Source organism: Temnothorax longispinosus, chromosome 9 (genome assembly GCF_030848805.1).
Source record: "Temnothorax longispinosus isolate EJ_2023e chromosome 9, Tlon_JGU_v1, whole genome shotgun sequence".
NCBI lineage: Eukaryota > Metazoa > Arthropoda > Insecta > Hymenoptera > Formicidae > Temnothorax > Temnothorax longispinosus.
In genome coordinates this window covers 18201456-18225370 of record NC_092366.1, presented here as the reverse complement: position 1 = coordinate 18225370, position 23915 = coordinate 18201456, and the positions used below count along the sequence as shown (strand labels likewise).

Sequence of the window (23915 nt, the reverse complement as noted above, 5' to 3'; positions counted from 1 at the left end):
CCGCGTGTTTTATTCGCGTATAAGCGACTTGCGAATACGAAAAAATAGTGAAATCGATAATATGTGGTTTACTTCGCTCGGGCGGTTAAACGAGAAAGAAATATATCGATGCATAATACTTGTTTGCGCATTTTAAACATTCCTTATTTGGAAACGAGCAAAGTAAACGCTCGTGGTTTTTATGAAAAAAAGCAGGTTTTATAAAACGCGTTCTTATTTTGTTCCATTATTTATCATTTCGTTACTATATTTCCGGTAAATAAACTGTCAGTTTTTTTTGTTATCACATTAACTGTAATAGATGCTAAGCTGAGAATAGTATTATAACAGGATGTATGTGTCTTCATATTCACTAAGTCATTAACTATCGAGAGACCAGACGTCGGTAATTCGACTTTGGTAATGTAATTATTTCAGATATGTGAATCACTACTACATAAATCATTCATAAGCTCGTATTCACGTATCGACGGTATCTTCAAATCGAATTATGAGTAGCAAAATAGGAGGGGAAAACGGCCGCCATAACGCGCGATCGTGTGTAATGATATCGTCGGCTGACATGCGATCTTTTATTATACTCAGCTCTATGTATGAAACGATAATGCCGAATTCACGGCATGGATTAATGTGCGTAGACTGTCCTCCGAAAATCTCCAATTGCGAAACATCATTTTCCGCTAATCAATCTTTCGCCATCCGTCTCGGCTTCGCGATCATGGAAATGAAAACACCCGGCTTTCTTTATCCTCGCGCGATCACCGACACGGTCAAGCGTACGTAAGATGAATATTTTATTTCTGATACTAATTGACAGCTTAAACATTGTATAGGTGATAACACGCCATCGATAATCAATGAATAATAAATTAGCACGATTACCCTTACACCCCCGGGTCGGCGCTCGTTAATACGTTCCATATTTACGTGAGCAAACGATGCGCGAACTGCAATCAACTGGCGATTGTTTAGCGGCGATCTACCGCCAGGCCGCGATTGCCAATCATCTCGTAGTTTGTCGATCGTAATTGAGAGGCGCTAAAAGACATTCTCATACGTTTCTCTCGCGCGCGTTCTCCCGCTGTGCGCTCATCGATTCGACGCGATTGATAGGGAGCAGCGATGCGCAACGCGCGTTTTACAGACGCTGGAGTGTTCCCCGTCTTACATCCAGTTCGCGGATGCTCGACAGGACTCTCGGCAATAACTCGTCTTCATATCGAGAGAAGAGCTTGAGCCGACTCAATGACACTCGACCGCCGGAACTGCTTTAGAACTCTATGCATTTCTAAGCCAATTATTCTCCGCTCGGCGAATCCTTGCGTTTCCTTGTATAAGATGTACCTAAAATGCCGAACTTTACCAAGTTGTTAGATATCCTGTAATTTGATAGCAAGTTATAGATCGCATTTCTGTAAATGCTGGCTCGAACATCTTTCTGGAACTGATCGAGAGATTCTAACGCATAATTGTTAATATGGGGAAATTTAAATGATTCTAAAGATAAGTGGCGTACGAGAAGGCATTCTAATGAACTTCTATCATTAATTATTTTTAACGAGCAAAGGGAAGGATCGAGTATAAAACACTTTCACAATCGCAGTCAAATTATTGATATCTTACTTATAATTTATAACTTAAACTATATATTTTTAGATAGCTGATTTAACAGTCGACTGTATTAACGTGCAATGGGATTTGACTTTAATAAAGAGTTTTATTTTTATTTTAAGATTGAATTGAATAATTCAACTTTAATGAGTATCTCTTAAAGCGATAGTTTACTAATCAGCTTTCTTGACCTCACTCTACTATAACGGTGCCCGGTTAATCCGTTCTAATGCTAACGCGGTCTCTTCCCCGGGACGAAAAGCGACAGCTACCAACGATGTTGGATTAGGTGGATCAATTATCAATGTGGATACAAACGATTAGTGGACGGTAAGCTGCAAGACGCGCGTCTGAAAATCACCCAGGGGGTTACGATTGGGTTGCTACATTAGACCTTATTTAAGGGCGTAATACGTGAAATTCTCTAGAGGAATTACGGATCCATTACCGCAAACTCTGCGGTCGCGGCGCGCATCTACATAGGTACAACGGCAGTTTGTATGCTTTAGCGTGCCGATAAAAAGTGGAATGGGGCCACTTTATCTGGGACGTTTACGACCAATACTATCAGTATATGCTTCGTATACGTAAGACATCGGGCGTATTTTCACCGTGTTTTCTCAGTCACGGCGATGCATTGCATAAATCTTGATGACCCTAAAAAAGGATGAACCCTGGATGCGTTCCGTGGCGGAATGATCGTCGTATCCTCATAAAAAGGCAACCACGATAAAAATAAAAAGTATGAGAGAAATTTGGAGTAGAACAAGCCAATGGTTATTGCAACATGATTGTATTGATCAATTTCTTTAAGAAATTATTTCTTGTATCCGGGATGAGTATATTTCGGAGAATCTATCGCGGGACAGCTTGTTAATGTAATTATACGGAAGACATTAATATTACCGTGGTTGGTTTGACAGCGGCCGACCCGCCTTAATGGAACTCTCGTCGAGCGCTCGCGTTCGTGCTCTCCTCCTCGAATCTCACAGCCTCGCGTCTCGATTAAACGGGCCCAAAACAAATCACCTATCTCCGAGACATGCACACAAATCAAGACGATCGTCCGCAAAGGATCGTTGGCGGTGGCGTCTCTATCGGGGACCTACACGGAAGGCGAGCGCACGAAGACACGCGTAAAATCGTGACATGCCGCCCGGCCCTGGTAGATCGCATCCGATTCTCGTTTCGGGCTATCCCTTCAATTAAATCAATCTCACCCGTAAATGACGCTTTGAAGTACCTCGTTCCCGCGACAGGGATACCTTCTACCTTCGGTCTCATCAAGGAGGCGCGCTTGGATTCCTCTCTTCTTTCCCGTTCCTCGTCTTTCCAGGCGTAGCTGTTCATCTTGTCCCATCGAGATTACACGTACTCCTGGCGGTAAGCGCGAAATTCGTAAGAGCCGGCTTAAACGAACCTACGATAAAACGGACGGTAACGAACGTCGTCAGTCTCGGAGACTGCATCTTCGGAAATGTTCATTAAGCGGCGACGAAACGTTTCGGAAAACGCTTCGGAAAGTATAGCCGCGGAAAACACGCTTTCACTTTTACCGCAACTCCGGGATGATAAAGAGGCCGGCGTTAAAACTGGTCGGGATGACGATGATGGACGAGCGATACTTTTATTGACCATCGATGGAACATAAAGCGTTCGCTTGCACGCGCTGCATTTTCCATTATACAGTAAGCTGTCGAGAGTAAAGCATTGTACTTATCGCAGTCGAATACGCGCAGTTGGATTTAAAATTTCTGAAAACCGATCACAGAGACGGTGACACCATTCAGCGGATAATGAAACGGGAGATAATGTGTCTTCACATTTTTCAATTAATATTAAAATTAGAAGAGATAAAAAGAATTGGACGGACACGGAGGTCGCGTAAAAAGGCAGCGTAGAGTGTTGAAAGCTTGCCAATATTCCACAAACTATCTATTCCGTAGTCAGATTTGCATAAATCAATAATCATCGAGAATTGCAGGTGATTACACGACGTGTAAAGAGGGAAACGTAAAATGAAGGGAAGAGGCATTTATACGTCGATGGCCAAAATGGAACCTCTCAAACGGAGGTTTGCGAAAGTCATTCGCCTTGAGGAATAGGCTCCTGGGAAGGCTCTAGATGGATATTGCGAGAAGTGATTTATGTTAGAAGCGCGCAACCGCATATTCCGGGTGGGCGAACCGCGCTCGCATACTCGTGTAAATTCTTGCGTGACCTTCCGCGCGATATGCTGACGGGTGAAGCATTATGGCTTATCGAGTAAACCGCCATATTGTATCCCGCTGTCACCTGCTGAAAATAATGTGCTGCGTGGCGAACGTGAATCTTACCTTTGATAACAAAATTTCATTAGCTTTAATAGCGCGACTATCGGCCGTTCGTGAGTCGCCGTTATTTTTTGCGTCCTCTGTTTTAAATTCTCTTGCTTTCTGTTTTTTTTCCCCTTACGGGTACATCGACCGTGCGATACGTCTATCCGCCGGTCCTTCTTCGGGGACCAATTTCTACCAACTTCCGAGCTGACGCCTGTATCTCGCGCATAGAATTAAGTTCCGACCTAAACTTCCGCGTGAGAAGAAAGTTAGACGCCGAAAACTTGGGATGACGTTGAGAAGTAGCGCGTTTAGATATAGAGAACAGTCGCTAAGTTTCGACTGTGTATAAAAGCTGCAGGCGTTTGTAAAGCATGACCTGTTGGGCGGACTATTAAGCTTGCGACCAATTAATGTGTATTGAACGAATGATATATCCTGATCTTGCTAAATATTTAAACACGAAATTTGCGTGAATTTTTTTATTATTATAAAGTCTCGTAATAATTAATATTATTAGTTGATATAGAGAGAAAATAAGAATGATATATGAGATCAAAAAGGATTACATCTTGATATTTGTTTTTTAATTTGAAAGCTCATTCTTATTGCATATTTATTACTTTAATTACTATATTCATTATACTGATTGTACTATGGTTGGGAATTATATATTATATCGTAAAGGTTGTTTATCATACAAGATATATTTTTTATCACAGTTTATTTAGCTTTTATTTATTTAAAAATATTTCTTGCAAGCTATGCAATATAATCGCTCGTAAAAAATATTTCATAGATACGTCATATTCTTTTTTGTTTTATTTCTGGTAGTAAAAATTAATAGTACCTCATTGTAATGCGAAAATAAGAAAAAGCACGCATGTTTCCCTTCTTGCGAAAGCGACATACGGTTCTTTTCAGAGCTTAAGATTGTAATATGACAGCCACGGAGAGGACTCGCGAATCGAAAAAGGTTGATTGATTGAATTTTATTAACTATATTTCTCGACTATTTTTTTTTAGAGAGAGAAAGAGAGAGAGGGGGGAGAGCAAGAGAGTGACTGAGTGAGTGAGTGAGTGAGTGAGTGAAAGAAAGGGAGAGATCGGATGGCGAAGCACCCGCTTGCCGGTCGGTCTCGATAATGAAATGGATGCCCTCGGGTGTGCGGTAGCCAAGTAGCATAGTAGCAGCAGCAGCAGCAGCAGCAGCAACGGTAGCACGTAGTGTGAAACTCATTCGCAAATTAACCTTACTTATTCATTAACGTTAACGACCTTCCACGAGCGACGTTATCCGGCCCTTGGCCTCTCTCTACCAATCTTCCGTCCCGTTGTTCCGGCGATGTTCCAGCAACAACGCGACAGATGGGAAATCCGCTGCTCGTTAACACTTTATCGGACCCGGTTTGCCGGACTGCAACCGATATGTCTCCGGCGCGAAGCTACCCGTCGTCGGACGTGCTGGACTCTAATCGATCGTCGAACACGGCCTTACCGGATGCGACGCGTCCGAGAGGCGAGATGGTATTTTCAATTAAACGTCACGCGGCGACGGATTTCCCTACGTAGGAGGGACAAACGACAACGAGAAGGGATTATGATCCTTGTGCGCAAATAAATAAAATTTCGCTCTCTCGCGTGGGATAAAAACGTCGCATTTTTCAGTAAATCGAAGAGGAAGCGCATTTCCTTGTACAATTGACAGTATTAACGCTATTCGATTATCTGCAAAGGAAACATTATGATATACTATTTACTATTTCTTCTCTTCTTTTGCAAAATAAAATAAAATATTCCCTATATTATTTGCAGTGAAAAACACGTTTCCGAAATATTACAGAGAAATTTGTCCATATGTATGGTAAAAATTATACCGTAAAACCCCGCTCGATATATCGACCACGAAGAAAACATCCTCCAAAGAAGTATTTCTGAATGCTTGCGTTCCGCTCTGACGTAACGAGGCAATCGGAACTTTGTAATCTCTTGTACTTGTTACTTCTGGCTTAACAACCTTTACCTTCTTTTCTCTCTTTCTCTTTCTTGCATGAGTAGATAATTATCAATTTAAAGAAACACGGAACATAAATTCTGAACGACAAATTCTGAAGTACGCTCGCAAAACATTGAAGAAATATCCGTTCAAGAACGAGTTTATCGCGTAGGCGAGAGGAAAGGCGAGAAGGGCTGATTCGGACTAGACCAATTATCGTCGCCCGAGAACAGAAGAGGGAAGAAGGGGGGGGGGGGAGTCAAAAGAAAAAGAACGGTGGGGACGCGGTGACTAATCGACTTGCTTAAGGAAATGGACGACCGAGTGGCGGAAAGGGAGAAAATCTTAAACAATTATCGCGAGACCGCAAGGCGCTCGAAATATCCGTCTCAACGGGGAGAATGAGCGGACGAGGAGAGAGAGTTTGTGGTGAGGCGAAAAGCGAGGGAGTAGAGGTGGATGGCTAGAAACGAGCAGAAAAATTGCTTTAAACGGAAAAAAATGTGCCGAGAGACCGCAGAGGCTCAGGCTTTACACTGCCCCTCCGCATCTCCTTTTCATCCCTCTCTTTGCCTCTCTCTCTCCCTTTCTCACTCACTCACTCTCTCACTCACTCACTCTCTTTCTCATACTCTATCTTTCTCTCACTCGTTCGCTCCGAGCTCACCGTCGTCCTGTTTCCGCGCAAGGGCGAATTGCAGGGGGGAAGGTAATACGGATGCTGGCTCGTCCCTGTTGGTAATTTTTCAGCCCTCTCTTTAACTCACCGCAACCCTTCAACCGCCATCCACTTGCCTCCATGTCTCACCGGCCTCCTCTCTAAATACCGTTCCGCGGCTCCAGACGACGCCAGCACTCTCGACCATTCTTCCTCCTCATCTCTCATGCGAATAACATCCCAGTCATAGGTACGCGTGCATTTTCGGAGTAAGTTGTTGTGCCGTGTAACAAGCTTCACCGTAGATGACTCTTACGCGACGAAGTACCACTCGTACATTATTCTTTTAAGATGTCACCGTTGTTGTCTGCAAATAAGTGTTGAAAAATGCATTTTTTTTTTACTATCGAGTTAAACGGAAAAGTGGCAGCAAGTGACACTTATGTCTATTTCTACTAATGTATATTAACATTAATCTCGGTGTAGCTTATCTTTTATCTTTTTCTAATTCTAGGAATTAGAAAGAGATAAGAAGTAAGTTAAACCCAAATTTAAATTATTCTGCATTGGTAGAAATGGACATTATTAAAGTTGATTCGATCTTGATATGTTTAAATCGGTACATTCTATGTTACGATGACACAAAATCATATTTATTTGTGATCATAAATAAACAATCAATGTTCATGAAGCCAACAGATTTAACAGACAGCTTCACGTTACTATTGTGAAAGGTAATATGATAATGTTTGCAATGATATCCGCGTATGCTATCGAAATAAATATTCCGTGATGCAGGAGCATAGCGCTCATAATGTTCCGAATAACCAACGAAAGCTCATTATTATGAAATACAAGCATCGCAATTCGTGCCGAAAATACATTACGATTGGATAAAATACAACAATACAGTTGTAGAGTATACTTACGATTCACCGCTCTCAACTACATTGTTCCGTGCCTGAATTGGTAATTATATAACCGCGTATTACTGGCATTAAGAACAATGTAGTTCGCGCTATTAATTACGTGTCTCCATTTTCAATTTATAGAACTACGACGGCGATCGGTAGGTCAGGAGTATTGTATTTGAGAAAGAAAAAACGGCAATAGCTTCGATGTTTCCTGATGGCATGACATAATACTCGATTACATAAAGTAAAATACGTATTACGCTTTCAATTATGAAGCAAAATATGAGCTCTGTATTTTTGAACTGTATTGATTTTATAAAAGCCGAAAACCTAGACTTTGATGGAGCTTTATTAATAATTTATTAATAATTGTTATACCAACTTAATTTTAATATGCGAGTGGGAGTTAATATTTTATACGTATACATCATTTGCGATTGTTAAATAATTGATGTCATAACGGTCGTGTTTCACTTATTATTATTGTTAAATAATTATTAAAAATATACAATATTTCGCAGTATCATATTTCACACACGTGTGACATTGCTTGATATTATATATTTTTATATGTCCGTATTTTCGTTTTCCATCGATATATTGTTATCTATCTACAATAGTAAGTTTTCAGGCGGGGCGTCGAAGCGTAATGCGATGCCAGCAGCTTTATAAATTGTTTCTAACTCTGAGATGAAATTTATCGTCGCGATGTTTTCGGCTGTGCCGATGAAAAATGGACCGGAGTTTAGGATATCGTGTAAAACGCCCGAGAACCACTGACCCACAACACCCAGGGTTATTGTACGAGGAATTCACTCGAAAGTCATACACCCGTCCGCGTGTATTTGACCGCCGCCACTGCACACTGGGGCGGGTGTTCGTGTTACGCATTCGCATATTCGCGTGCGTGCTTACGTGCAGACGCGACACCGGAAATTGCATTAAACGACGAGGCGTAGGGCGGCGGCTATGCACATAGGGTGGCAGGTAGGCGCTAGCGTACGGGCACAAACAACAATTAGGCATTCCGATAATAATTATCGTCGGATGCGACATAAATATGAATACGGGAATAGGCGCAACGCCGCCGTCGAATTAATGTGTCTACCGTCGCCGACGTAACTGCGACATGGGAAACATTTAACAGCGCGCGGAACTTCGGTTCAACTTCGGTTCGACGCTCGTTCGTTTGGCCGGCCCCTATCTTGTCCGATTGGATTTCCAAACTCGTGTATTATCCACCCCCGCGCGCTAGCAAATTAGTCGTTTCATAAATAGTACCCCACCGTGCGATATTAAGCAATATCAAGTACTCACAGTGCGAACAATCAGTTCATCATGCAAACGTATGCTGATTTTATTTACGTACAGACGGTATTTCCGGATCGTTTAACTTTTACTCTCTTACAATATAATATCATGAATTTTTATGGCGAGAATCTACAGAGCACGTGTTCTTTTACGTTTCTTTGTTTGGTTGTTCCCGTTGGCAACTGACGTCTCGTGATGTCTCTCCGACAGTGGCGACGAAAAAAAGTTGGCAACGAAATAAGCTTTCGGTACTCGGGTGACTATCATAAATTCTCGAAAACGAAGATAAATGCGAGAGATCCTACCGACGCGGCGGCGGCGAAACTGAACCAGATAATGGAGGTGTACTGATTGCTTCGTTCAATTCACGAGTTACCCGCCGCACAAATACGTGACGTTGTATGTACTGATGCCGCGCCGTAGCGATCATTCGAGCCGTGGGCGAGGATCGTGTTGAGCGTGTGGTGCGGTGTGTACCGGGGACCCAGGTGGATGTCGACGATACGGCGCACCGTGATCGATGCAGGCGACGTCGGGAACAATTCGCGATATCTGGATAATTGACGGTATTTTCCTTCATTAAAACTGCTGATATTATTTCCATTGTTGTATCCATGTTGTATGCGAGAGTCTCGTCTATATGTTGAGACATTTAGACTGGTAATAATTTGTCGAATCGCTCACGAATGACAGAATATCACGTGAGCTTGTATAATGTCAGGCAATTAGTTCGTAACGTGAAACTGAGCGAGAGCTAAATATTTAATATCGAACACACGTTTCAAAGTTCTAGCGAAGGGTTGAGACTGCGAGACGAACGCTGATTCGTTCCGCTAATGGCACGAGATTGAGGTAATAGGCAAATTTCGGCGACGGAGTCCGCTTCAACTAAACAACTTTCGCGAAGCAGTGTCTCTCCTATCCCCGTCTCTTCCCGGTTATCGATATATCCCGCGTTTCTCCCCGAGCGCACCCCTTCGGTTTTTTTCCCCATTCTGAACCCGCCTGTCTTTCACTTAATCGCGAAAAATTGACACCAAATTACTACCGCCGGTGATGGATGATCGAAAGCATCCAGAACTCGCGTTCGATCTTCATCGTCGACACCCCCGGGCTCGCGCGAGTTTCTTAATCTCGGATCGAGAATGGGACTTTTTGAATGGTCTCCCGATCGTGTGAGCGAATGGACGTCCTCCGGTTCGATGGTTGGCAATGTAAGATAAGACGGGAGGTCAAAAGGGAGACCGAGTCGTAGGTTTTAGGCCTTTTAATGGCGGGAAACCGCTCTTATAAATCGATACGCGCCTCTTAATATCCGGCGTCTCAACCCAGTCGAACTCAATCGTCCGTCGCGGACGAGGTGGTGGCTGCCGCTCGATCGATCATTTTTTATGAGACACCAGAGACATGGTATATCTCGCCTGACGACAAATTCACTACCACCTATCCTCTCGTTTTCCGCCCTCTTCTCTTTTCTTCGCCCCAGATAACTTTTGATTCAACGGAAACCCGACGCTCGTCTACATTTGATATCTCGATGATAGACCAATATTATTGAGACGTATATATACGGAAGTGATTTGTGATATGCCACGTGACGTATTATTTTTTTTTTCTATAGAGAAGCGAGTATGTATGATCGAACATACACTAAATGTTCTTTCGAGTCGCCTAAAAATATCGTCGCGATTATGCGGGGTGGTTGAACGTAATGGAAAAAAAGAGTAAAATTTTCCAATAGCAAGAATCCAAGTAGCTATTCACTCGATCGATTTAATTTAGTCCGCAAAGTACTCCCGTTCGCGTCAAAGAGATAGAGGTTAATGCAAACTTGCGTTTGAACCGTGAGATCGCGAGTTCGTTCGATCACGGCTCACGTACACCGAGTAATTTGTCCCAATTAAAGCAAGCCGCAGGAGAGTTCGGTGGCTCTCGCCTCGCGCATCTGTGTCCCGTGAATAGAAGAACTTGGCGCGTACAAAACGGGGAAATGAGAGAAAATTCTCGTTCCAGGGCTGGAACGCTTTGGCGATTCGAGTTACAAGTAGAAATGTGTATAATGCTCGACGTTATTACGCTGCTCGTTGAATTACGTGAATCACGATAATAGATAAAGACGTTCAATCCATGGTCGGAAAGTCTTGGCGTAAATCATAATTCATGAGAATAATGTGAAAATGCTCTCGTACACTCTAATACCTTCTCTAAAATAGCACCAACTCGTGGTAATATTTGTTCCTGCTTTTACGTACGGAAAAGGCAAATAACTCAGCCGATCGTTAAAAACAGCATTTTGAGCGGGAACACGCCGCAATATAGCGAACGGCAAAGTGAAACGATCCAACTCGTGAAGAGAGTAAAATCAATGCGGGACGTTTTCGCACAGGTACACTCGATACTATTCTCTTCTCCTATTCCCAAGGGGAAAGACTGACTTGAAAAGTACTCGAATCTGGGAATCGGAGACACTGCGAAGCGATTCCACGGTACGGAATTGTGTCAAAGTTCCCGACGTACAGCCACGAGAGCGTCCTCCGCATAGGCCCTCGACCTTTTCGAGGTAATCTTAGACGCTCCCAAGTCGGAGAGCACACATTTGCTTAACCTCGTCGTCTTAGACGTTCTGGATCACTCTGGCCAACTCCGCTCGCGACTCTCAGAGGAACTTCGGCACCGGCATTCAGGGTACCCAGTCGTGCTGCAAGGAGGAGCAGCTGTTATGGTCGAAATCACTTTCCCCCTCTCCTCGTTCTCGTTCTCTGCGCTATGCACCACCACCACCACTACCACTATCATCCTACTTCGCAGCTTCTATTTCACTGCTCTCCCGCGAGCCTCGATTACACCCACCTCGAGAGCCGAACGAACCAGACTCCTTTTCGTAGAGCTTCTCCTATAGGCGAGCCCTCGGGAATTTACGCGCCCCCGGCGATATCCGAAATACCGTCGCAATAATCCTCCCTTTCGATTTAACCTCTTGCACTTCGCTCGAATCCACGTCGAATCGTTATGACCCACCGCCGTCCTACGCTGCGAGAATTAGGACACCCCCTGTCCACAACGTAATCCTCCCCGGAAAGGAGCGAGCGAGCGAGCGAGCGAGTTAACGTGGTTCACCGAGATCTGTATCGAGTGACTTCATAAAGCCGAAACTGAGGAAGATTCAGCAATGAGAGTTTGTTGCTTTGCCGGGATTAGAATTATTTATAATACCAATAATATTAGCATCAGTTAATCTTGAATTTAATCGAGTTTATGTCTATTTCTTGATTTTACAATAGAGTGAACGTTAAATATTTTAGTCTTTTAACTGCAAATGTTTTCTATATATTTGAAAATCTTTTATACGTGATATAAACACATTTGCATCTGCACGAAGTTTGTATCCGTTTTTAATACGGATTAACTGTCAATACGAATATAGAGGAAAAACTAAAAGAGCTTCGGGCCCCATACGTGATATGCACGTTACTAATCAGGTAAAGTATCGCCGTTTCCTCCAGCGTGGCTACTAGGAGCCGTTTATTTGTATTCCCGGAATAATCGTTTGCACTTTAGTGCTCGTAAGCGACTTATTTACTCGTTAATGCCGGCTATCGCGGCTTCGTTACCGCCGGAAAAAAATAGAGGTAAAAATTTGGTATCCTCGTAGATTGTGTTACTTTGTGATGCAAATGTTCATTGATCGGATGGAGGTCGTCGTTCGGTAAAAAATATCGATTCGGATTGGCGATTACAAAATAATCTTAGCTGGTTTATTTCTTTATTTCAACCTAGTTTATCATGTCGATTTTAGAATTTTGGAAGGAGAACGAGCAAGACAGAGAGAGAAGGAAAACATCGTTTTGCAATGCACTCATAAAAGTCGCATTGTCGCTGGAAACATCCTCGTACATTTAACTCATATATTATTCGCATTACTCAACCTTAATGGCAGTTACTTATTTAAACCGTCAAAGGGGTTACTTTCACGAGATAACAAATAATTAGCGTAATGCTGATGCGCCGCAGAATCACAATGATGGAAATGGGCAAAAAAAAGACCGTTCTAATATTTGTAGACTGAAGCTTGCTCTTTATCTGTTTGGACAGAACAATGGTCTGAATCGTCCTCCCTTTGTTTTGAAGGATAAAAAGTTTCGCGAAAAAACCCAGCGTGGAATCTAGCTTTACTTTACACATCGCTGGTGTGTACTTCGTCTCTCATGCATCTTTTCGAAATATTGCGAAAATTAAAATTTCACGTCGTACAAATATAATTGGGCGTCAAAAGTGATACGTTTAAAAAAAAAAACTTTAATTTTTTATTTGTTTTTGTGTTCGTCAAACGCACCGTAAATTCGCATAAGAGTTCATTTATGATATCAAAATGTATCTACCGTGGTATAGTTCGAGTATGCATTCGTTTCCGACTGTAGCCAAAGAATTTTTGTTCCTATCACTTTTTGACGCAAAATAGCTCCGATGCTGAATAGGCGCGCGGGAAAAATGTGGATGGATGAGCAAAGTGGCGTTTAAAATTGATTTCATCGCGATTCAAATATGTTCCGAGGGCTGATCCATGCAGATATAAGGACGCGTTATAGAAATTCCTCTCCTTCACGGAGAACAGGGGAGAAGTTTCTCACCGATTTTCGTGGGTTTTCTAAGGACGGAGAAATCGAAGAATTGATCAACCGCGGCTTTTTATTTGATGCCGGAAATCTTTTATATTGGTCGTGGAATGTTTTTATAGTAGGTGTCAGAGGCTATGGAGTATGGGTCGAAGGGTGAGTGTTCCTTTCTCCTATAGTTCCAAGCCTCTCGTCGCCGTCGTCGACAAAAGAGGGAGAGAGAGAGAGAGAGAGGGGGGAAGAGGTGACGAGAGCAATCCCCCGAAGTGTTCGTTTCGTACCGGTCGAAATCGGAGATAACGGGTCGTCGAGTGCGCCACCAACTCTAGAGCGATTCCGAAGTTAGAGAGGTATCAGATGTTCTCGATCGTTATTCCGTCAAGATTTCCTCTTTTGCGTGTAGAGAACGCGAAATTTCAATATGCCTGATCTAATTCGAGCTCCATTTAAAACTTAGAAATGGCGTGTAAATTATTCAAATTCTCTCTCTCTCTCTCTCTCTCTCTCTCTCTCTCTCTCCCTCTCCCTCACTCACTCACTCACTCACTCACTTGATGCATAAGTAGTATAGAAGAGATTATAATTATAACGATAATTTTATGTAGTAAAATAGAACGAGGTGATGTAATTAGCGTAGAAGCATAATGTAGAAATTATATTGCATCAATTAACGTTATTACAATTAATTAATAGCGCACTGTTCTTTTTTTATGTTAACAATATGAAATATTCATCAAAATATGATACTTCTCGTGAGGAGCTCTTCTACTTGTCGTTCGAAATACGCTGAAATATATTCCCTTCCGCATACCGTACGTGCAGAAATATGTTTTTGTTACATTTGGTTAGAAATCAATTAAATAAAATGCATGCCAAACGGCTTTTTAATAACCACCATACATCACGGCCAAAAATATTATTTTTGATTTTTTGCAGATTTATTGAAATATTTTTGCGCACAGCGCGTTTTATTTTTACGAAGGTTAGACTTGTTTCATGGTACTTTTATGTAAAAAAATGGTCAAAAGGGCGCGAAAAAATGTTCGCGCGCTCCGCGTGTCTCTACCCGTCGGCAGTACCATCTCGCATTTATTAGAGTTTGGCTGCAGATAGTAAATCGATACCCGGTGCATTCCGCGGCAAATTCCGAAGCAACGGAATTGCATGGTTACGTCTTGGCTAGTCATGGACACCGCGGGTTGCGGTATTTCGAGTTTCCAAAGGCTGTCATTATGACAGCGCGAAGTGACGTGGAAGATCTATGGAGAGAATGTCCATTTAATATCCAATAAATATCCTCCCCGGTATTTCTCCAGCCCGGCCTGAGGCCGACATCATCAATAGACGAAAACGTCAAATTTATTATACAAAAGATCCCCCTTGTTGTAATCGCACTTTCCCTTAACGACGTGAAGATACGCCGTTGTCATGACGACGTTGTAATTATCTGCATTTCCATTGTCCCATTTATTTAATGACATTGATACGTACAAAGAGGATCGAGCTCATTACGAATCCGTGAAGATGCAAACAAATGATGTTTTATCAATATTATACCGCTGTCAATAAACCACGTCAAGCTGCTGCGTAATATCCTCTCTTGCGAAATAAATCTGTTCGTTTTCATGAAACAAATTCGAAACGAAACAAGATTCGTCCGCGTATAAAGCGCCACTAAAACCGCAATACGAGAACGCGAATGCAGATTATATCAATTCATAATACGTATAGCAATTATCGTTTTCGCATTTTTGTCGATGAAAATGGCATACGAGACGGCGATAAGTATAGTGAAAAGGCGCGGGGAGCAAGAGGCAGGCGGTGCTTGGCAGCCACTTGTATGTATGCACGCGCGTTATGGGACACCATAATCCGGGCTCCTGTTCCAGAGAGGATTCCTTATCCCGCGTTCCTTCGCGGCTCTAACCGTCCTCGTAACGATAATGAGTGGCTCATGTCGTCGTGCCCCGTTATCGCGTACAAATAATCGCATTAGCGATACTCGGGGGATGCGAAGAGAGCGCGGAGGTGTAATCAATGGCTATAAAAAAGAAATAAAATCTACCCGCAGTTCCTGTTCGTTGTAATCAGGATAATATAAATGTTAATGCAGAACAAGCGGGGATTTATTTTAGCCTTTGGCTCACCCATTATCGAACCGGTAGTCCGCGAAATTTTCACTTCGGCCTTCAGTAACATTTGGCATTCGCAATCTTGTTGTAATTAATCGACGTAGTAATCACATCAGGCGTGACGACACAAATATTAGAACGATGCATCACGTATGAATACATGAATGCACTCACGAACGCATACTGCACGCGCGATATGTTCTCGTATTTTCGAGATTTTCAATCGCGCCAATCGCCAGTCTCGCATGTCCGTACATCTAATATGTATATGTTAATGTTACGTATGTATTACTTTACGCTCTCGATTATTACTAATGGCCGCAGCCGGCAGTTGAAAGCTGATTTTATCGGTTATTGAACCTTCGTGTGTAACGCATGGACGTGATACAGTCGTTTTTTCGACGATTATCCGACGCGGTGGTTACGCCTCGCGTTCAAAAGTACGCTCGTACATTTAACGATTGGCCGCGCGAGAGTAGACGGGCATCTCGATAATCGCGACGACGCGGAAAATGAAATAATTTTACGTCAATCAGCGACGTTTCGCGCGAGGTAAATAAGTAGATGGAACGTTTTTTTTTTTCGGGCGGAAATTGCGAAACTTTTTCGACGGTGGCAAAAATCTATCAGCGTGCTTGTGGAACCCCTCCGAAGGCCCCCGCGGGAGACGACGTGTAAACGCGCGCGGTTGAGAAGTTTGCATCCAGCGAAGGGAGAAGATGCTGGGGTAGACGGATGCTTCCGGCGGTGGCGTCGGACGAGAGCTAACGGCCGAAGAAACCGAGCGAAGGCTCTACCCTCGTAAGACACTGTTTCTCATCCGTATCCCAGCGCCAGTTGGCGCATGCATCATCCCGCGGCATTTTCCACCACGTTATTCCATTCCGGAGGCGTAAGCCGCATTCTCCGCTTTACGTTGCAGAAATATCGGCGGAACGTGGGCCAAACCCAGGCCGTGCTGCCAAACGTCTCTCGGACAACCCGCCGGCGACATACCCGCATTACGGCATTTGCGGTCTTTCCAGCGTCAATGCGATCGATAATAATTAGACCCAAGATATATGCGGCCTCGTGACGCGAATGTTGCTCTTTCTCGAAACTGAAAAGAAATTGATAGCGGCCTTTTTTCAACCGCTGCAGAGCAGGGATTGAGGCCAAGTATTTCGGTGCGCGTTATTTTTGGCGTTTGTAGTTAAAGATATAGCGAGCAGATGTAGCCTCAGACGATGTTTGTGTTAATATTGAGTATATTCTATAAATTCTATCTCTGCGGTGACCGAAATGAAGAGAAAAAGAGAATGTTTAGCCATTTTAAAAGACGGGACGCGTCTCGAAAACTGCTACACGTTTTCTTACTTATAACGCTGTCTCCGCATCAAGAGGAGGGGAATAATCGGGAATTCCATTCGCGGGCATAAATTCTTTATCCTGGGATAAAGTCGAGATACCGGTCCCGCGTCTCCCGGATACGCGCGCAAGAAGTAACACAACAGCGCCAAATAAAAATGAATGGTCCATTAGCGATTTTTCGCCAACCGCCTGGCGCTGTTCTTACCGGCAAATTTTTCGATACCCTCTCCCTCGCCCGCGCCCGCGCTTTCGGCATCATCGATGCCCGAACCATTCATCTTCGAGACGCTACTTTTCCTCGCTTTTATCCCTCGTCCCTCCCGGCCCCCGCCTGCGGAAGGAAGGTCCGAGGATGGGGAATGAAGGCGTGATAGATGGCATTAGAGTTACACAATCAACCGACCCCACCGCTCCCACTATACCGACCGCAACGAACTCCGGGGGCGGCGAACACGGCGGCCCCGTTAATCGCCAAAGTCTAAACTGATATTGATATACAGAAGCGGTGAAAAATGTAATTAAACCGCCGACACCGGCAGACCTTTTTACATCGTCCCCCTCTTTCGCGTGCCTCGTTCGTCGCTCCACCAACACCGTCCACGAACTTTCCGACGCAAAACTCGTGAATTGTGACGCACTCTCCGCGAAATTCGTGCGTTTATTCCGCTTTCGCGGGGGTTACAACGGATTTCGCGTAGCGCTTTTGTGAAACGTAGGCCCATGAAATGTAACGCAATTTAATCTGTCGCGATTAAATTTGCGTAATGTAACTTCCACCGCGACGAGGTTAATTGGATCACAATAAGCGAATGGCATTGCCGGCTCGAATCGGCTCTCGAACAAGACGAATACTTTTATTCTTCCATTTTCGACCATTAACTCGCTTAATTGCGCAAGCAGATAATTAATAAAATAAGTGGTTATTTTGGTTCCCTTGTTAAAGCAGATATTGGAATAGCTAGGTGAAACGAGAATGTTTAGATTATAATTTAATGCCGTAAAATATATTTGCTTGCCCGTGTACTGTTATGATTAAAATACAATGGAAAATACTGGGTCGTGTTTCGGTTACGGATATATTAAAAACGACATGTGTAAACATTTATATGCATCGGAAGTAATTACTTTTTGAAATCGGATTATTTTTCCGCGAAGCATATGCATATCTTTCTTGTACAACTTTATACATATGTAAAATAATTAAAATGTTCACAAACATTACGTAATCCACTTTTGCCAAAAATGAGTTACGTTAAAATGACGAAAAGGATAATATCGAATATTTTTCCATACATATATACGCTGATATACAGACACTATACGTATGCATAAAAACTGTACATCCGTATTATTGATTTAGTTTGTTGAATAATTCAAAGAAATTTTTAGTAGAGTATGAATATCCGCTATCTTTGTATGTCTGCTGAAAGACAGATTGGAAAGTAAAAGCTAGAAAAGAATGTTATTCTTGCAGCTATTACATACTTTTGAACGTGTATTCTCATAAATGTATAGACCCTTGGCTCGATAATTCTCGAATGTAAGCAAATTACACCCCTTTAACGTGTCTAAAGAGTAAGATTAACGTGCAAAAGTTACCGCTGACTGCATTCTATGGCCGATGTAATAACTCATTCCTATCTTCTTGGCGGACTTAATCACTTTAGACCCACCTGGCATTCTCGCTGGATGTAATATTTATACAAGCTAGTGCGTTAATTGCGCCGAATCAAGAGCAGCGGGATTTAACCCCCGGTAGAGAAGGCTACGCGGGGCTCAAAGATTGTTAATTTGGGAAATCCGTTGAATTTTGGTAGCTGCGCGCAATCAAAGCAAAGCAATTAGCGCGTAAGACCGCACGAGAGATTTTGCTGAACACCTTTGGAATATCGCGCAAATCGTCATCTTACACATTTCGTATCGCTGGGGAATTTGGCGCGCAATATGAGGGATCGAAACCGAGATTAAAGGAATATCGCGTCCTATGTGTACCGTGACGGAAGGACGGGAGCTAAAATCAAATTGAGATTTTTGCTCGTCGAAAATTTCTGAAGATACGAGGAATCGCGAGCGCGTAAACGAATAAACCTCTTTTGAACGTAATACTCTTGGAAACGCGAAACCGGAAATCGAATTACTTATTTCATAGGCGCGCTCGTGCTCGCGCACGTGCCAGCCTGGTATACACGCACGCTGTGGACTCGTATATACGTACATTATAGCATGAATAAGTAATCGCAGCTTTGAAAGCCATTACTCTAGAGGCCACGTCGTTTATTCACCAACTTTAATAATATCAAACAACACCCGACACTCGGTATTGAAATTTTGAAGATCACGCCGTCTTAAAATATCAGACGCAGTCGATGTAGTTAAAATATTCACGTATCCCAAAGACAGCTACGATTTTCGTGGCCGTCACTGAAATTACTACCGCCTTTTGCCGAGCGCTCGATAATTCGATACCACGGAAATACAAGATATAATAAAGCAATGCCGTGTTTTATACAAATAGTCCGTTTGATCACGCGCAAATCCAGATAGCTTAGTACATTTTATGAATGTTCTAGCGTCAGGTATATTTTTGTGAGTATTTTTTATAAAATATCGCTTTTTATCAATCTTTGCAACAAAAGTTATAAAATTACCGGAGCATGATTTTGCCTGTAATAAACATAATATTCCATTTACAATGTGTGTTAAAGCATTTATCTGAACAAATTTATTCATATGAATGATATTATATCAATATAATATAATATAAATGAATAAACTCTCATATAAATAAACGCGTTAATCACAAATGGTACATTATGGTTGTTGCGGACAAAATCATGCTCTGATAATTCTACAGTTTCCATCGTGAAGGCTGATAACTAACCGTTTAAAAACAACACTAATATTTAATGCTATGTGAAATATTCATAGAACATTGCGCGTTATCTAGGAATACAAACTTTTAAATTTTAGTTATAAGTAACTTCAAAGATATATACATATACGAAGCAACTTATAATACATAATAATTATTAATTCAATTTCTTATAAAGACTTGACACAAACCTTTCTTTATGGATAAAAGTACATCGAAACCGAGTGAACTCAAAGATCATCCGTTTTTGAATGTGTGACTGTGGACTGAGGTGGTTCAAGCATTTTTTACAGCATTGGAACGTTGATTGGAACGATATGATTTTATATTACTCTGCGTAGCCCTACATAGCCGCGTACACCCCGATATGGTACGCATATTTCCAGCGCACGCGACTGCCTAATAAAGCTTTACTTGCCGGCGTTCTACTTTATTTACAGCGGGCACCGCACAGCAACGCGACGTCGGCGGCGGCACCGCCAACAGCGTAAATATCAGCCGGCATTATTAATATCCCGAAGTAATTTCGCGTAATTGAAAATACCTAAGGAGGGTGGCACCAGCATTTTCACCAGCTCGCTTTCTTCCCCCCGGTCGCGCTCTTTATCGTTCTTCCTCGCGTGCCTTCTCTTCTTTCTTCTTCTGTTTCTTTTTTTCCTCTATCTACATTTTCACGCCTCTGAATTGAACGACTCGCCTATCTTTCCCGACTTCCCGTTCGCGTACGGGGAATCGATGAAAAAGGCGCGCGACAATATCGTTTTTCATGTAGCAGTTCGGTTTTCCAGCATACGCGCGGCGCCCGCAACGTTTGTACCGTTGTTTTATTTTCCGCGGGAATCGGTGTAAACGAATTATGCGCGTGCAGCAGCATACGGATGCGAATTAGCGAGACATCTTATATATCATGGGCGGGCGTAATTCACTTGCGCGGATTTCTGTAAAAAGGTTAAACCATTGTGCATATAATGAGAGAAGCGCTGCAATAATACGCTTGCGAGCAAAAGGGATTTGTTGTCATGAAAAATGTAATGTTCGCCCCGCGCTTTATTCAGACGCGTTTTATGTGTAATTTTCTTCAAGAAAAACACCAGTTAAAGCTCTCGCTAAGCGTCAAGCGCAATTTTCAGACTCTGCTGCGCGCCGTTCAGGAGAAACGACGGAAGCTGCGGGCACTTTGTTGTCGAAGAGTTAATATGCAAAGCGCATTTTAATGACATTAAAAACTTGCCGATGGAAGAGCGTATACTTTTATGCAAATACGCTTTAACACGTAAACCGATCGTAATCAATGTTACAACTACCGCCGCCGACGAAGCTACGTAAATCTGTGTACAGATTATATATGTGCGCGTAAATGGAAAAAAAGGTTTTGGTTTAAAACGTCTGGGTTCCTCCACGATCGACGAGCTGGCGCCGGCGATGAGACAGCTTCATTTTTAACAAGCTAGCTCGTTAACCTACCGAATTGCGAAACAGCGAACGTCACGTTGACTCGTGAACTTAATTTGTTATTCATAACAAATGGCGCCACGTTACACTTTTAAATACAGCGTTTGCCAAGGAATGTGAGTGGACGTGTTTTAAGAATTTTCATTATTCGCGTGCGAACCGATGGATCTTGGTTCATTCAGCATTGCTACCATTACTGATACACTGTGTCTTTCGATATAAAATTAAATATACGAGAATCTCCATACAAAGGGGATAAAGGTCGAGCGGAAATTATCGCGAAATACGACGCAATCCGTACGCTTTGCTTTGCTGAAAATGAGATGTTCCAATGAGATGAAGCGTAATTTCATACTCGCTGGAAAATGTCCAGCACTGCATTCTGTACACATGTTTGTCGAAAGATAAATTATACCGTCGTTTATCTACAAGTGTTTAAATTGGCGTAACACGCTGTTTCAACAATCACAAAGTTATGACAATCGTATTAAAAACGTATTATATCTTACGTATGTGAGTAATGTTCGATCGTGACAGACTCGCGAATAGATTCCGCGACCTTGTGGCCGGATCCTGCTTCGAGCGGAACCGCTCGATGACGCGCGTTAAATGAGTGATAAATCGCGTCCCCCCTGATATAAGCTTTTCGTGTAGAAGCACATGATTTCGCAGTGACTGTATTTTCCCCATGATGCATTGAGAAAGCTCGACGCGTCGCGAATGATCGACCGACCGAGGAATCCGGGTCGCGAGGTCCCCGGCTGCAAATTTCTCTGCCTCTTTTCCCTCCACCCTGCACCCTTCACCCTCCCGATGTGCTTTCGCTCTCTCTTTCGTGCGCTCTCCCTCTTCACCTATTTACTTTACGCTTTATCTCGTTACGCTTCGTTTTCACTGTCGCCCGAGCGAAGCAAAATATGTGCGTCTTTTTATCGGCTTTAAATCCCCTCGCATTAAAGTCACGTAAAGCGCAAGAAGAGGGAGTATATACGCGCATCCTCTTAAATGTCTATTGAATATCAAGTGATCACACAGCTATTACATTTCATGGATATTTCGTCGTTAACGAACGCTGCGTGCGATTTGAATTTAGAGAATTAGGATGTGGAGTGCTCCAATTTCGCCAATTAGAGATTAACAGTTTGATAGGAGTAGGCGTAAGTGACACATCGCATTATGGGTATCGCAACGTCATAGAAAATGCAGGAGGATGCCAAGCCTTCTCCGGCTTGGGATCAGAGAAGTCGTCGTTCAATTAATTAATTACTCAATAATTAATTCGTCCCGCGGGAAATCATCGTACTTGGTAAAGCAACGAATCGAAACGCGCGCGCCGAGTAATTTCGCAAGGAGCTTCGTTCTCCGTGTCCCTCTACCTTAATGCCGCGGCAATGCACAAGCGTTCGTTCTATCTTCGTCCTCAAGAAGCGAATTTATTCAGTTTGCAACTTCGCCTAAGTGCTCTACATTTTAATAGATAATTACTGGATAGAAATTCGAATTGCTCTTTGGCAAATGTGGAGTGTAGCGCGCGGCAGACTCTGTGTACACAGATATTTATTTGCGCTTCAACTGTTGCGGAGCTGATTGATGGAACTCCGACGTTGCATATTACGATATTGATTACGTGGAATCAATATCAGAACTTTATTAAGGCCAGATTGCGTATTAGATTTAATTTATTGCTTTACTTTTTTCAACGAAGATAGCACAAATTATTTTATTTTACAAATTTGAGCACATTGATACTGAAAAACGAAAAACAAGAAACACAGCACAAAACGTTCTAGAGGCAACCTCTCTACGTAATCCAAAATGCAAACGTATTCAAAAATCCAAAATAATTTTGTTTAAAATTATCTGATTTGAGCGTTTTTTGTAAATAATTACATCAAATCTTGTTGTCTGCCGGGACGCAGACCGCGGTATCGATAGATTGATCTCTTGAATTGATCGAGACGGTTCAATTTCGGCCATTTACCAATTGTCCAGTGATCTAAACTATACAGTCGCCATCCTGGATATCGCGGTAGCGAGCAATAGAGAATGGCGGAGCGTGTTCGTTCGTTATCCCGTTTTTCTCCCTATTTCGCGCGTCGGATCACCGAATAGAAATTCGAACCGCTCCTGGTGCCGGCGAATGATTTTTGCAAAATCATTGTGCCGTGCAGAGCCATCCTTTGTCGCGCTGCTGCGGTGGCGTAGGAGCCACCCGGGCGTTTTCAGTGGTTCGCTTTCCGGGCGTCAAAGAGCGATTCTCCGCCGGGCGCAGGGATTTATTTTGCAACAGTTACATGCATCCTTCCTCGCGATTGGGGCGTGGTGCTGCTCCTCGGCGAGTCGAATCGGGCGCCTGCGCTTTTATCGATCCCGCCACTCAATTTTGCAGATTTGTTATTATTACCGGCTCGTTCAAACATTTACGCCCGCAAATGCTCAGATTACACAACAATTGCGCGCCGGTGAATTATTAAATCTCGCATGCGTATATCAGCCGGACGTGATATTTTGATTGACGTAGGACACACTAATCTTCGTCACTTAATGCTAATCGGTTTGCGTCCGATCGGGTAATAGAATTATTTCTGAGGCTCATTATCTCGCTCGCTGTTTAATCGTTGTTCCCACAAAATGGTAAATGCGTTATATCAGAATATTAAAATTAACTTTAAATGACTGCAACTGCGA

At 42.8% G+C, this 23915-nt stretch overlaps 1 protein-coding gene across 1 annotated transcript in view; it reads right to left on the bottom strand.

Annotated features, from left to right (window-relative positions):
• Positions 1-4770: 4770 nt before the first annotated feature.
• LOC139819370 (uncharacterized) overlaps positions 4771-23915 on the bottom strand; it is a 368184-nt gene continuing 349039 nt past the window's right edge. The window contains exon 4 of the mRNA XM_071788652.1: positions 4771-6950. Within this exon, the coding sequence (XP_071644753.1) occupies positions 6930-6950 (21 nt within the window). The 3' untranslated portion in view covers positions 4771-6929. The remainder of the gene's footprint in view (positions 6951-23915) is intronic.